The sequence below is a fragment of the Salvelinus namaycush genome, chromosome 4, assembly GCF_016432855.1.
Source record: "Salvelinus namaycush isolate Seneca chromosome 4, SaNama_1.0, whole genome shotgun sequence".
Classification (NCBI taxonomy): Eukaryota; Metazoa; Chordata; class Actinopteri; order Salmoniformes; family Salmonidae; genus Salvelinus; species Salvelinus namaycush.
This window is the reverse complement of record NC_052310.1, coordinates 52163765-52180241: the sequence shown is the minus strand read 5'-3', so window position 1 is coordinate 52180241 and position 16477 is coordinate 52163765. Positions and strand designations below refer to the sequence as shown.

Here is a 16477-nt window from a genome sequence, read left to right as displayed (position 1 = left end):
TTGGGTTCTTGGTCACCTCCCTGACCAAGGCCCTTCTCCCCTGATTGCTCAGTTTGGCCGGGCGGCCAGCTCTAGTCTTGGTGGTTACAAACGTCTTCCATTTAAGAATGATGGAGGCCACTGTGTTCTTGGGTACCTTCAATGCTGCAGAAATGTTTTGGTACCCTTCCCCAGATCTGTGCCTCGACACAATCCTGTCTCAGAGGTCTACGGACAATTCCTTTGACCTCATACCTTGGTTTTTGCACTGTTAGCTGTGAGACCTTATGTAGACAGGTGTGTGACTTTCTAAATCATGTCCTACCAATTGAGTTTACCTCAGGTGGACTCCAATCAAGTTTCAGAAACATCTCAAGGAAACATGGAAACAGGATGCACCTGAGCTCAATTTCGAGTCTCATAGCATAGAGTCTGAATATTTATGTAAATAAGGTATTTCAGTTGGTAATTTAAAAAAAAAATCTGTTTTCAGTTTGTCATAATGGGGTTTTGTGTGTAGATTGATGAGGAAAAACATTTTTTTAATACATTTTAGAATAAGGCTGTAACGTAACAAAATGTGGTAAAGGGGAAGGGTTCTAAATACTTTCCGAATGCACTGTAAGTGGCTTTTCCCTTAATATAGTAGAATTGTGTGTGTGTGTGTGTGTGTGTGTGTGTGTGTGTGTGTGTGTGTGTGTGTGTGTGTGTGTGTGTGTGTGTGTGTGTGTGTGTGTGTGTGTGTGTGTGTGTGTGTGTGTGTGTGTGTGTGTGTGTGTGTGTGTGTGTGTGTGTGTCTGTGTGTGTGTGTAGGTACCGCGGCTACGACTGCAGAAACAACCTGTTCTACACCCAGGCGGGGGAGGTGGTGTACCATGTGGCGGCGGTGGGCGTGGTCTACAACAGAGAGCAACACAGTCAGAGGTTTTACCTGGGCCACGATGATGACATCATCAGCCTGACCGTACACCCACTCAAAGACTATGCAGCCACTGGACAGGTACACATGTACAATCACACTCTCTCTCTCTCTCTCCCTCCCCCTCTCTCTCTCTCTCTCTCTCTCTCTCTCTCTCTCTCTCTCTCTCTCTCTCTCTCACACTGATCTTAATCACCTCTTTGTGAATGAATCCAGGTTGGCAGGGACCCAGCCATCCATGTGTGGGACATCCAAACCCTGAAGTGCTTCTCCCTGCTCAAGGGCTTTCACCAGAAAGGAGTTTGTGCCCTTGATTTCTCTGGTATGGCTATGTATTGTCCTGGGCATGTAACTTATGTCATTATCAGAATGTAATATCAATACCAGCCTATTGAATGATCAAAGCCCACAATGCTTCCTAAGTTTTTTAAAAATATTTTGTAAATGTGTTGTCCATGGGTGTTCTGTCCCTATGTCTGTTAAGATGTCAAACTAAGAGTAGCTTGTTGTTTCTGTGCAGCGGATGGGAAGAGCCTGGTCTCAGTGGGCATTGATGAACACCACTCTATCATCGTGTGGGATTGGAGGAAGGGGGAGAAGCTGGCCACCGCAAGGTACTAAAAGCTTTTTCACACCGGCTGATAGCTACTATTTGTGTGATCAGTGGGGGTGTGCATTTATACATTTAGAGTTATTTAAAAAACAGGGTTTTATAGAATAGTTCAGCTAAGCTGGATTCAAATTGTAATTTTTTCTTTCAAATACTTTAGCTGCGCTTGATTGAGCTTACCTGGCACAATGGAACTTATGGTATAGTCCTCAAAGTCTGACCATCCAGGCTCAATCAAGTGCTCAAAGTATTTGAAAGAAATCAAATTCTACTTGGACTCAGGTTTGTTGTCTTAATGATAACACATGTGTAGAATCAGTTAGGAGTTTTTTCCTGACCACATTACATGACCAGGAAAAACTTAGGGCTCTATGTATTTGAGCTGACAGAATGTGAAGTGGAAATTCTGTCTCTGTTATTCCCAGGGGACACAAAGACAAGCTGTTTGTGGTGAAGTGTAATCCTATCCTCATGGACAAGCTGGTCACAGTGGGAATCAAACACATCAAGTTCTGGCAGCATACAGGTGTGCCCTCCTGTTCTCCCTGACTGTCTCTCTCATACCATCAGCAGTGTTGGGGAAGCTACTCTGAAAATATAGTTTACCAAGCTACCAATTACTTCACACTAGAAAAAATCAGCTACACTAAAGCTACCCTTAAGAAAAATATAGTTCCATAGGTGTTTTCACACAATTATTTTATCTTTAGGAAAGTGATCCGCCCTGTAATTCTTCTTATGAACAACTATTTAGCTTGTCAGGCATGGTACGTTTATTGAAATCAATTAATGTATGCCTGAGTTTCTAATGGTGTGCTGTCTCTAAAGGTGGGGGGCTTATGTTCAAGCGAGGCATCTTTGGGAGCCTGGGGAAGCTGGAGACGATGATGTCCGTGTGTTATGGTCGGACAGACGAGCTGGTATTCTCTGGAGCCGCCACAGGGGACATATATGTCTGGAAGGAACCCATGCTGCTGAAGACCATCAAGGCCCACGACGGACCTGTTTTCGCCATGTACTCCCTAGACAAGGTTCTGTACTGGATATCAGCCCTGTCTGCTATCAACAAACTGTTGGTCAACTAGTTTCTGCTAATCTTATAATCATGATCTCAATAACCATAATATAATCATAAGATCATCATCTTTATTGCATGGTCATTTTGACCAATAACAATTGGGAACGTCTCTATATTGTACTCAGTGGCTTCCCAACACCCACTTAGTGTAAATATTTCAGCCGGTGTCTATTCCACAAGTTACCACCGGCTAAATCTATGACGTTAAAATTCCTATTTACTCTGTTCCATCTGACTGTGCAATCCACTGTCTCATCAGCCCAGCCAGGCAATTTATAAACTTAATCTCCACTATAAAAAGCATCTAGACATTATCTCACATTACAATAATAGTGATAATCAAATCAAATCAAATGTATTTATATAGCCCTTCTTACATCAGCTGATATATCAAAGTGCTGTACAGAAACCCAGACTAAAATAATAATGCCTTCGAAGCCGGTGTTTTGAGGATATATTGGCACGGTTTGCCGGCCCATGACTTCGTCTCTGGCCTAACATGCCAATATATCCTCCAGACACCGGCTTCAAGGGCATTATCACTTAAATACAACGGGTTACCAACATATTCAAATAATGATTGACATATTTTCATTAAAAACTTTATTTTGATGAATTTATATATACTATTTCATCCTTCCACAAGATACAGTCCCGACACAAATCTAGGGTTGCTAGCAAAGCCGGCTGGTCGTTCGTTCAATCGGTTCGGTTGACAGAGACGCGACCCAGTCGTTCAGTCTTTTTGTTCTATATCTATGGACGCCAGCCAGTCGTTCATTCTCAATGTTCCATAGCCATACTGGCTGGTAATGTTCTTATACCTTGCTTGCTAGCGAGCCAACTACGGCCAACTTACAGTCAAGTCAGCATTTGCGTTTGTTTAAGCTGTTTTCTAGTGACATTTATTTGGATACATCCATGACATTGTGCTAATGATGCGCGATTTCGCCTGGTGTAGAAAATGTGCGTTCTCGTCAGGACACTGTTATTCAGAGGAGCTAGCCAACAACACAGCTAACACAATCCATTCGAACTGAAGCTGAAAAGACTGCAAACTAGCTGCACTTTGTTCCGTTTGACCTGTTTGCGATTGATAGTTCTTTGTATATATCCATAAAAATAATGCTGATTCATGATTTCGACTGGCTGGTAAAAACTGCCTGCCAATCTGTCTCATCCCGACTCCCGACACGTTCATTACTATGGGACAGCTGGAGATCGAATTTGAATATTGATACAATATTGTAAATGTCATAGAGACAGACAGTTCAGCATAGCTATCTAGCTAGCAAAACGATTCTCATTTCTTGCTAGCTAACCAAATGACACCTGCATCTCTAGCTGTAGCCACCGAAAAACAATGAGGGTAAAAAGTTGATCACTCACCCACTCCTCCAATGACATGACATCCTCCCAGCAGCTAGCTAGCTAACGGTAGGCTCTGTGTTTTTAGCTTGCTAAATAAATAGCTACATAAATAGATACACTAACCTATTAGCCACGTTATGAGCATGACTGACTTGTGATCATTGCCCTTGCTAGTTTTATTGTATTGACATTCTCAGCCTTAGTTACATTGGTCCAATTTTTGTCCAAAATATTGAGTCATTTCAAACTGAAACAGTGCATCCCGAATAGGTGGAGGGGCCCCAGTGGAGGCTGCTGAGGGGAGAAAGGCTCATAATAATGACCGGAATGGAGAAAATGGAATGGCATCAAACACCTGGAAACCATCTGTTTGACCAAGAGAGACTGGCATGCATAGTATTTATAGTATTTACCTCAGCCCTCTGATTAAAATGAAGAGCAAGACGTGCTGCTCTGTTTGGGCCAGCTACAGCTTAACCCGTTTTTTGGAGTGTGGTGTCAAAAAAGCATAGCATCTCTTTATGACGGACAGACCTCTCCCCGTCTTTACAACCATTGAATCTATATGTTTTTACCATGACAGTTTACAATCTAAGGTAACGCCAAATAATTTAGTCTCCTCAACTTGTTCAACAGCCACACCATTCATTACCAGATTCAGCTGAGGTCTAGAACTTAGGGAATTATTTGTACCAAATACAATGCTCTTAGTTTTAGAGATGTTCAGGACCAGTTTATTACTGGCCACCCATTCCAAAACAGACCTCAACTCTTTGTTAAAGGTTTCAGTGATTTCATTAGTTGAGGTTGCTGATGCGTATATGGTTGAATCATCAGCATACATGAACACACATGCTTTGTTTAATGCCAGTGGCAGGTCATTGGTAAAAATAGAAAAGAGTAGAAGACCTAGAGAGCTGCCCTGCGGTACACCACACTTTACATGTTTGACATTAGAGAAGCTTCCATTAAAGAAAACCCTTTGAGTTCTATTAGATAGATAGCTCTGAATCCACGATATGGCAGAGGTTGAAAAGCCATAACACATACGTTTTTTCAACAACAGGTAATGGTCAATAATATCATAGGCTGATTGATCACAAAGACAACAGAAGCTGCCTTCACTATGCCAGCACCATTTCAACTTCAACATTTCAACATCATCTAATCACCTCTGCTTAGTTTAATACAGGGACAACTTAAAGATACAAAAAACAATTTAGTCCAACCAACGTAAGCTAAATATCATGTGGCTGTCCATGGTTCTGATTTCTGTGTGTATGTGTGTGTTGCTGACTCACCCTACTTGTAGAGAAACGCCAATGCCATCCTCCTCTCTTTCATGTTAATGAAACAGTTTATCACTCTGTCATACAGTACACGCTTTTATTTTTTGTTGTCCAAGGCTACCTGGCTAAAATGCTTGCTCGCTAGCCTAACTTCCATTCATGGGCAGCGTTAGCTAGTTAACATTAGCCTTCTACATCTAGCTACATATTGAACTTCCATCCTCTCAGGCCAGGGGCACAACAATGTATGAATTCATGGTTGGATCAGAATCGCTGTTATAATCATTGGCCAGTATGGAGAATTAAGTAAAATCACAAGTCCAAATCTCTATCTCCATCTAATTTAGGAAAGGGACGATTTTAGCTAGCAAGACACCGGAGGACAACAACACAGAGAGATGCAACAATTCAAGTTTTTCTGTCAATGATGTATGCTCTCAATGGGATTTGATAGGAGTGATGCCAAAATCCAAGCTGGCTTCCCTTGGCACTTTTTTTGTTGGCTGCTTTACCAGCCAACAAGTGCTCAGCATATGTGGGAACTTCTTCAAGACTGTTGGAAAAGCATTCCTTGTGAAGCTGGTTGAGAGAATGCCAAGAGTGTGCAAAGCTGTCATCAAGGCAAAGGGTGGCTAATTTGAAGAATATACCATATAAAATATATATTGATTTGATTAACACTTTTTTGGTTACTACTTGATTCCATATGTGTTATTTCATAGTTTTGATGTCTTCACTATTATTCTACAATGTAGAAAATTGTAAAAATAAAGAAAAGCCCTTGAATGAGTAGGTGTGTCCAAACTTTTGACTGGTACTGTATATGTGATGCTTTTCCCGAAACCTTTCATCAGAGAAGTAGCCTTAAGGAGGATGTGGGAGACCATTCCTGGTAGAGACCTCCGCTGAATTCCTGATGTGTTGTTGTTGCTGCTGCTGCTTCAAATCCTTGACAGGCCCTGCCTGCTAATAGAATAGTAATTGTAATTCCCAGCTGCTTCTGTGTGTTGGGAAAGATGTCAGAGAAAGACAGTATTTTTTATTTGTCTTCCCTCCATCCATACTTTCCTCATGCACTTCATCATCCAACACTATATTCTCAGTTTCAAGACAAACTGACCCCCTAGCATACTTCAGCAGTTCAGACAGACCTCTTGAGAAGATGTCAGGCAGAAGATTAGTGTAGGTCAGAGCCCCTGTCTCATCCGGCCCTCATCACTGAAAGTTTTCCTCAGTGTGGTTGTCAGAGTTGGAGTACACTGGGTGACGTCCCTCTGCTGTTGTTCCCTCCAGGGCTTTGTGACAGGTGGGAAGGACGGAGTGGTGGAGTTGTGGGACGACATGTTTGAGAGGTGCCTAAAGACCTACGCCATCAAGAGAGCAGCCCTCTCCCCGGGATCTAAAGGTAGGATAACACTCTCTGCCCTACAGTAACTGAAAGAGTCTATGACAGATACAGAAACACTGTCTGAGAAGTGCTGTAGTTCTCTCTTGAAGCTCACACTGACCATGTAAAGCACATACCTGTATCAGGAAGCATCATGTGTTTGAAATTTGACCATAAACATTCAATAGATACTGTAACCATCATTGACCACTTTTGCCTCCTACATTTAGTGTTGCCATCTCTTGGCCTCATGTGGAATTGCAGTTATATTTCACATGGATCTGCTGCTATCGATCTGGGAGGACTTAGCACTGTAAGTCTTTACAGTGCTATTTGTGTGCGTCCCCCAGGGCTACTCCTGGAGGACAACCCCTCCATCCGTGCCATAACTCTGGGACACGGACACATCCTGGTGGGAACCAAGAACGGAGAAATACTTGAAATCGACAAGAGTGGACCCATGACCTTGCTGGTCCAGGTGTGTGTGTGTTTGTTTGTGTGTGCCTGTGCCTGCGTGTGTGCATACAGCTGAAACACCTAGGGTGGTGTGTTTTACTTATTCTACTTGGTTTTCCCAATTTGGGTTAGAGACATTTTTACAGCAGCATCCTGCAGTAAAACAGCAGCCCTCAAGTGTTGTCTGTTCTCCACCTACTCAGGCTTCTGGATTTGTTGGCTTCTTCCCTATTTCTTGTGTTCTCCACTCAGGGACTGCAGTCGGAAATATATCTTTGCATATCTGAGGCAGGCATTAACAGTTTGCCGCTTGGCTGGCTCCGAAAAGCTCTGTGTTCCCCCTCTGGATTATCCAGCCCAGTTGAGGAATAGTTCATAGCTTAATATCTCAATACCTTCTTCCTTATTATTGTCAAACCTGTCACAGTTTTTTCCTTGCCTGTGTGCACAAGGCTTGTGTATGGCCTCTGTAGTAGTAATGTGCAGTTTGCGAACAATTCGTTTTACTGACTTGAGAGTCATGATTCGTTTTTCTGAGAGACTTTTAGTCGTTCGTTTGACTTGCTGGCCGCAATTAATTCTACAGCAGGGTTAATACGCAGTCCTCCGGCTCAGGAGACCTGCTCCAACCAACAACCCAAGAATGGTGCTGCAATGGATACCTGCTGTTTTACTGGCTCCTGACCATTTTGTGTTTTTTTTGCACTGATCTTTAAAAAAATTGTGCATAATGTTTCCGCTATTGTTTCCTATGACCGAAAAACACTTCTGGACATCAGAGCAGTGATCACTAACTTCGATTTGGATTAGTATTTGTACTTCAACGAGTCGGCGGCGCAGGACATACTGCTCACCCTGGACCAGGCCCTAATCCCAGAGACTTGGAAAAGGAAAAGACGGCGTAAGAGAGGCGAATAAATAATCTGCCTCTACCCTCCTATAAGGGCACAAGGCCAGACACAGGTGCAGAGTCTCTGTTAATTAATATCCAAAAGGAGTACGCAAGACAATGGTCGTGGACAGGCAAAAGGTCAAAACCAGATTCTGAGTCAAAGAGGTAAAGAGTGGCAGACAGGCTCGATGTCAGGGCAGGCAGAAGGGTCAGGCAGGCGGGGTTCTCGGGGAGCCGGGGTAGGCTGTACAAGCTCACCACTAATAGGCTGTACAAGCTCACCACTAATAGGCTGTACAAGCTCACCACTAATAGGAAAAAAATACTGGGTGGTTGGGGTTTCTCAGAGGTGGCAGGCAGCCTCTGAGCTAACTCCCTGATTTGCTCCATTATATCCTTAAACCCTTGGTCGTGGCGTTCCGTCAAGGAACGGAGCCCTTCCAGAAGGTCCTGTAACAGCTTGTCATGTCTCCCAATAGTGGCTCCCTGCAGGGAGACAGCGTGGCAGAGCTGATCCAAGTCTGCTGGGTCTGTCATGGCCAGTTCGTACTATAAGGGCACATAAGATAAGAGACCCAGATGCAGACACAAGAGGCAGATGGTTAGAGTCTTTGTTGTTTATTAATATCCAAAAGGAGTAGGCAAGAGAATGGTCATGGACAGGCAAAAGGTCAAAACCAGATTCTGAGTCCAAGAAGTAAAGAGTGGCAGACTCGCTCGATGCCAGGGCAGGCAGAAGGGTCAGGCAGGCGGGTACGGAGTCCAGAAAAACAGGCAAGGGTCAAAACCGGGAAGACTAGAAAAAGAGAATAGAAAACAGGAGCACAGGAAAAACACACTGGTTGACTTGAAAACTTACAAGACGAACTGGCACAGAGAGACAGGAAACACAGAGATAAATACACTGGGGAAAATAAGCAACACTTGGAGGAGGTGGAGACAATCACAAGAACAGGTGAAACAGATCAGGGCGTGACACCTCCGTTCTATTGGCAAACATACAATCACTGGAGAACAAACTGGACGAGCTCCGTTCGAGACTATCCTATCAACGGGACCTGAAGAAAATATCATATGTTTTGTGGCTGAACAAGAACATGGATAATATACATCTAGCTGGTTTTTCTATGCATCAAGACTTTACAGCAGCGTTGGGTAAGGTTAGGGGGGAGGGGTGTGTCTGTTAACGACAGCTGGTGCACAATCTCTAATATTAAGGACGTCTCGAGGTTCTGCTCGCCTGAGTTAGAATACCTCATGGTGAGTTGTAGGCTATACTATTTACCAAGAGAGTTTTCATCTGTATTTTTCGTAGCTGTCTATTTACCACCACAAACCAATGCTCGCACTTTTATTATTACGTGTTTTACTTTTCAATTGTTTCTCTATTTTCTGTCTCTCTGCATTGTTGTGAAGGGCCTGTAAGTAAGCATTTCACTATTTGTCTACACCTGTTGTTTACGAAGCATGTGACCAATAAGATTTGAGAAAAAGACAAGTTTAGAACTGTTAATTGATCACATGGTGCAATAATGAATGCAATCAGTTGATGAATAAATGTTATGATGGACACAGCTTCGTAGATCCAAAACATACACACAGCCTCTGCTCAACAAACTCCACTCAAGAACAAATCATTTGGTGTGCTGCCTGGGGGCTGCTTGGGTGCTGCAGTTCGCGAACGATATTCTGCTTATCACCCTCACGGCAGTCAAGCAATGCATTCTGCCAAGATCTCGTTCACAGTCTAGTCCAGTTGCGGCCACAACTAGACCTCGTTTCAAATGTATCAAGAAATGCTCTTGTTTGTATGCCTAGCAATCAACAAATGTACATTGTTTAAAGCACGCTTTTATAAGTCTCAGTCACAAATGACAGCTTGTAGAATCATGACTCTTTCGAGTTTTCAGTTCATCGTTCGCAGGTAGCGGGTCCTGCGTGCTCTGGGCATTACTGACTCAAATGAACAAAATGAGTCGAAAGATTTGTTCTTTTGACTGAACAAGACGAAAAGATCTGATTCAGTAAAAAGAGCAGAACTTCCCATCCCTGCTCTGTAGTGCTGCATTGTAGATGACAGTTACTGTAGTTTGTATAATGACTACGTGTGTGTGTGTACACCTGTGTGTATGAGTGTTTCTGACTGTCAGTGTATCTCTGTGGTAGTTCCCTCCTATGGGTGTGGCCCAACTCTTAAAGCTCAGAGTCAGAGCCTTCCAGACTCCCTAGCGGTCAGGTACCTGTGCTCTGTTGCCATGGTGAACAGAGCTGATAGGGATGGGTTATGAAGGATCAGTATGGATGTGTTGTTGGGTAAAATGACTGCAGCTATCTGAGATGCGATCGATTGGGCTTTTGTTTTGTCTCAAAAGTACCGTCTCTCACTCAAACCCCACTTCAATATGAGCACAATGTATTGTACTGAGAAAAATGGCGAGTGATTTTGTGGGTGACAGGTGTGTCAAATGGATTAGGTGTAGGTCAGGGCATGTCAACTGACTGACTGACAGCTGATTGTGTCCGTCTGTTGCTATGGATACAGGGTCACATGGAAGGCGAGGTGTGGGGTCTTGCTGCTCACCCCCTGCTCCCCATATGTGCCACAGTGAGTGACGACAAAACCCTGCGGATATGGGAGCTCTCCACCAACCACCGCATGGTGGCCGTTCGCAAACTTAAAAAAGGTACTGCTGAATGTTGATATCTTCATCAACTAATGAGTCATTAAGCGAGTCATTAATTCCCATGATCATCAACAAACATAAGGCACTCCAGTGTCACCTTCTGTTTCTGTGTCTGTCAGTCTATGTCTGTATCTCCATTTTGGAAGTGTATAAGTGTGTGTGCGTTGTGTGTGTGTATCAGGTGGAAGATGCTGTGCCTTCTCCCCTGATGGGAAAGCCTTAGCGGTGGGCCTCAATGATGGTAGTTTTCTGGTGGTGAACTCTGACACCCTGGAGGACCTGGTGTCCTTCCATCACAGGAAGGAGTCCATCTCTGACGTCAGGTTTTCACAAGGTAACCTTTGACAACTGACTTATCATTAAAATGTCCATTCATTGTTGTCTGTATTTCATAACACTGCTATTTTGCATAGGTATTTTATTAGTAAGGTTCATTTGAGTTAAACTTTTCTAAAATATGAAGTGAGGTTTCACAGAATAGCATTTTCGCCCACCTGGCTGAGGTATTAATTATTTGTTCTATGGCTTCCTCCTCAGATGCTGGTAAATACCTCGCTGTGGCCTCTCATGATAACTTTGTGGATATCTACAATGTGCTGTCCAGCAAGAGGGTGGGAATCTGCAAAGGAGCTTCCAGCTATATCACTCATATAGACTGGGACTCTCGTGGTGAGTTTATGGTGTAATTGGAAGCAGAGCATGGATTCCCATTAGTACTCTGTAGACACAAGTTCTATTTTGTCTTTTGATTCTGAGATTGTTATTTTTTCTATAGGTAAATTGCTGCAAGTAAATTCAGGTGCCAAAGAGCAATTATTCTTTGAAGCCCCAAGAGGGAAGAGACAAACCATACGAAATGCTGAGGTAAGAGACCCAACTGAGATTGCAATTTTCTTGTAATTTTTCCCAGCTAGACATCAAATATTAATTGACATCCCATAAAAGCATTTGGCAGTGTTTAACACTGTGTGTGTGTGTGTGTGTGCATTCATGTTTCTGTTTCCGCCTGTCAGATAGAGAAGATGGAGTGGGCTACCTGGACGTGTGTCCTGGGCCCCACCTGTGAGGGGATCTGGCCCACCCACAGTGACATCACAGACGTCAACGCCGCCTCGCTCACCAAAGACAAGAAGCTGCTTGCTACCGGAGATGACTTTGGCTTCCTCAAGCTCTTCAGCTATCCAACCAGGGTGAGACAGGCACTAGATGTTCAATTCAATTTTACTCTCTTGAACTGAAATGGAATTGACCCCAACGCTGGTACATGACTCTGTTGTTGATTCAAGTCGAATGTTGTCTCTTGTTTTTTCGTGGGCTCTGTCTGCTCCCTCCTCAGGGTCAGTATGCCCGCTTCAAGAAGTACATGGGTCACAGTGCCCATGTAACCAATGTTCGATGGGGACAAGATGATGCCATGCTACTGACGCTCGGCGGAGCTGACACAGCGCTGATGATCTGGGCCCTGGAGAGAACCGGAGAGTGTCACAGGGAGAACCCTGTGGACAGTGAGGAGTCAGACGATGACATTGAGGAGGACGGAGGTAAACGCCAGCCTTTAGACTACTGATCCATACAGTACAATCTTCTCTCAAAACTCTAATACAACATTCTCAACAAACACATACAAAGCTATCTTGATCAAATCCTACTTTTCACAAACTGCTCTAATTGGTTGAGTCTATTCCTGTGGGCGTGTCTGTAGGGTATGACAGTGATGTGGCGAGGGAGAAGAGCATTGACTACACCACTAAGATCTATGCTGTCAGCATCCGGGACATGTGTGGCATCAAACCCCACCAGCAACTGAAGGAGGTGTCGGCAGAGGAAAGGTACACCCCCATGCCAGCTTCTGTGTTTGGACTGGTTGTTGTCACTCAAAGTGATAGAGCTTAAACATTAGAGAGTGTCTTGGCTCCTGACTGTTGTGTTGAGTGTATAGATTTAAAACAATTTAAAAAGTCTGAAGCAGTGACAATTTTAAAAAACTGTCAAGTTTTAGCTGTTTTAGGCCTCAAAAGACTGTATTAATGTCTTGATCCTAATCAGGCTGCCATCAGCAGCCAACACCATGATTATCTCTAATTAGAAACTGGGTGGTTCAAGCCCTGAGTGCTGATTGGCTGACAGCTGTGATATATCAGACCATATACCATGGGTATGACGAAACATTTATTTTTACTGCTCTAATTACGTTGGTGACCAGTTTATATATTTTTATTTATTTCACCTTTATTTAACTATGCAAGTCAGTTAAGAATTCTTATTTACAATGACAGCCTACCCTGGCCAAACCCTAACCCAGACGATGCTGGGCCAATTGTGTGCCACCCTATAGGACTCCAAATCACGGCCAGTTGTGATACAGCCTGGAATCGAACCAGAGTCTGTAGTGACACCTCTAGCACTGCGATGCAATGCCTTAGACCACTGCGCCACTCAGGAGCCCTAAAATAATATAATAACAATAAGGCACATCGGGGGTTTGTTGTATATAGCCAATATACCACGGCTAAGGGCTGTGTCCAGGCACTCCTCGTTGCGTCGTGCTTAAAGAACAGCCCTTAGCCGTGGTATATTAGCCACATACCACACCTCCTCAGGCCTTATTGCTTAAAGGAATGCTTATAGAGCCCTCTGGTGTCAGAAACGGAAACTGCACCTGTTTTTTTTGTCATTTGATACAACTTTAGTTACCTCCTACCTATCAATATACATCTTGGTGTTGTTTGAGTATAACTGACATCTACTGTATTTATCCTTTTGTAAAGCCTCAGAGGTGGTCATTGTAGGATTGACATGGATATAGAATTTGGTCTTGCTTTTTATGATACAGAGTGAGTTGACTTTTTAGTGCTTAGCTGACATCATTTGCAGAGTAAGGGAAGGCTGCTTGGGGTGTTTTTCCATGTTTGGCTATTTCAAATGGAGTATGAGGCCTGATTTAATCATTTGATAGACATTATAGACTACTCTACCTATCTGTACTACTTAACCCAACATATTTTTTTACAAAAAGAGACATTATTCTATGCACATATAAAGATCTTTATCACCATTTCCATGTAATCTTTCTGCACTGTATGAGTGTATGTGTGTCCTCTCTCTCCAATACTCTCTCTATATTAGTCAGCTCTGTTGCTATGATACGATGGATTGTCCTGGGCATGTATTGTGGGTGTAGCCCGTTGATATTGTATGCTGTGTGCATGTTTTATATGTTGTCCATCTATTTGTGGATTGTTGGATGTACGTGTTTGGATCATAATCTATGTGGTTTTACAGTATGAGATTGCATGTATTTGTGGCTTGTGTAGAAATCTAGTCAATGTATTGCATAATGTTATGTGCATGTATAGCAGGTGTGCTCTCTGGCGCTTCTGTGTGATATATGTTGCTATGATACCGATATGTGGTCTATACATAACAGTATCATTGGTATGATCTCAGTTGCTTTGAGACTGTATAGAGTATATACTCTACTGTGTGTGTGTGGTATGTACAATAAGTAGAAGTATTGTTGTGAAAAATCCAATGCAGTATACACTTTGCATGATTTACAATTAAATTGTATGATTATTTTATCAATCCCTTTATAATTTGTGTACACTTAATTCAGCAAGTTGCATGTTTGTACAGTACTAACCCCATTAAGCAGTACTGTAGCTAGATATTCTCTCTATAGCCACCAATAAACAGTAATTGCATATAATGATATGCAGTTACTACAAACCCTGATATTATAGCTAATAGGGTCAATTGTTGCCCTATGGCCTCCATTGTCTACTACACCATTAGAGTTGAGTGTTCAGTAGTGCGTTCCTAGTCCTTGATGAATGTATAACAGATTGTATTCTCTGGGGTTAGTCAGCTCCATGGTAACATGCTGATTTGTCCCCTCAACCTTACTATCTGTGATCCCCATGACTCTGGGGCACACTTCTGTCTGCAGAAACACCTAATATCTCTTGTGTTTTAACTTGCATTCCTTTGGAGGCAGGGCATTGTCAAGTAAGTATGACCTAATGCATACATTCTGTGCTAGCTATGGGATGTGGATGTGGGTGGTATTCCCATACATTAAGTCCCATTTATACCTGGTGCTAACACGCGTCCTTTGTCCTGATCTTGTCCACATTCTGATTGTGCCCACATTGTTAGACTGGTGTAGATGATTAAAAGACACATTGTGATCTGATTGTAAAGTGTAAACGGACAAGAGCAGGACGAAGGAAGCATTTTAGAACCAGGTTTATTAACAGGGCTTTAGATGGGCAGGACAAGGATAGTAGTAGAGTGGGCAGAAGCTAAAATATCTAACATTCAATAGAGTATGGTGTTGTTATTTCAACAGAATGGAAGAAAAAGAAATCTGTGTTTTATTATTCCTTTTTAACCTATGTACCTGTAAATTTAAAAGTGTTTGTTTATTCATTTATGTCCTATAATGGTACTACAGGAGGCAGGTCTGAAACATTTTGTAGTCATATATTTATTTGGACCATGGGCATAACCTCCCATAGCCTATGGGTCCTCATATCACTCAGCTTGCTCAAACTCCTCAAATTCTGAGTATCATGAAGCCATGGGAATTGCATGAATAACACATTTTATTTCAGATTCTCATTTTTGTGTCGTTTGTATCACAATAATATATTTTGTTTTAGGGTGTAGAGAGCACTAAGAGTACAGTAATGATCTACCAAGTGGTGCTGGAGGAGACCTTTCTTTCTGATTCTGTCTCTCCCCCTCTCTTCCTCACTCCCTCTTGTGGGGCCCCAGACATCGCAGGACCTTGTTTTCCCATAACCCCTTGGGTGATGAGAGAGGCACTGATGCATTTCTCTCTCCCTGTGCCCCTCCTCCCCCCTCTCATAGGAGTGCTATTGCACAGTTTGCACAGGGACCCCAGGGTATGACCCCCTCCCCTTATTGCTCTTTAGACTGGGACACTCTCTCATTCCACACCTCTCCTCTGAGCAGTCTCTCTCTCTTTCTGGCATGCTGACAGTATGCTAACAGTCAGAGCATGGTTTGCAGCAGGCAAAAATGACAGTCAAATAGCTCTCCAGGTTGCTTGTTGCATGAGCCTTATAGCTATACTGTAGTATAGTGAGTCCCCTCGGGCTCCGACCTGTGTCCTCTAAACCTTTCACTTGGTTCTGTCCACTGCTCTCAAGGGGATCCAGGTAAAGTGAGCTACTTGTGTCTATCACACTGTGTGTAAACTGTGGCTCCAGGTCCAAGTGTGTCTCTGTTTCTCTGTGATGTTCTGTTGTTCTGTATGTTTGTCCTGCATGGTGACAGTCGGCTCATCTCGTTCCCATCTGATCACAACTGCATCTCTGCATCCAGACTGCAGAGTTTCACACCCAGGGGGCGGATTCTTCTTGTCATCTTCTTTTTTTTCTGTTCAGATAGAGACATGGAATTAGACAACGTCCCAAACTCATGTCACTGTATGATCATACAATCCTGTCTCAGCATGAAAAATGTTGCAATCAGTCCGCAGGAGTTAGTTACTACACTTGTACAGATATTCAATCTGTGGTGTTATGTGGCAACGCTACACTCTGATATGCTGATTGAACTCATTTCAGAGCACGTAGACACCGTCACCAAAAATATTGTTAAAACATATGGGGAAGAGGGAGTCTGATTTCAGAATGAAACCGGAGAAAGTAAATGATGGAAATATTAACTCCCTGTCATGCAAGGTCATCCAGACAATGCTTATAAAGTGCTGTTCAGACAGAGAAGAACGGTAGTGTCTGTCAGCTGTAAGGAGTGTAAACTATGTATGTATGTGATCACA

At 43.0% G+C, this 16477-nt stretch overlaps 1 protein-coding gene across 1 annotated transcript in view; it reads left to right on the top strand.

Moving 5' to 3' along the window:
• Positions 1-16477, top strand: part of LOC120045650 (echinoderm microtubule-associated protein-like 6) — an 84503-nt gene that overhangs the window by 54226 nt on the left and 13800 nt on the right. Inside the window, exons 14-27 of the mRNA XM_038990568.1 lie at positions 793-979; positions 1115-1220; positions 1419-1512; positions 1934-2034; positions 2337-2539; positions 6540-6651; positions 6984-7111; positions 10524-10665; positions 10847-10999; positions 11203-11334; positions 11441-11529; positions 11679-11855; positions 12002-12206; positions 12368-12494. Of these exons, the coding sequence (XP_038846496.1) occupies positions 793-979; positions 1115-1220; positions 1419-1512; positions 1934-2034; positions 2337-2539; positions 6540-6651; positions 6984-7111; positions 10524-10665; positions 10847-10999; positions 11203-11334; positions 11441-11529; positions 11679-11855; positions 12002-12206; positions 12368-12494 (1956 nt within the window). The remainder of the gene's footprint in view (positions 1-792; positions 980-1114; positions 1221-1418; positions 1513-1933; positions 2035-2336; positions 2540-6539; positions 6652-6983; positions 7112-10523; positions 10666-10846; positions 11000-11202; positions 11335-11440; positions 11530-11678; positions 11856-12001; positions 12207-12367; positions 12495-16477) is intronic.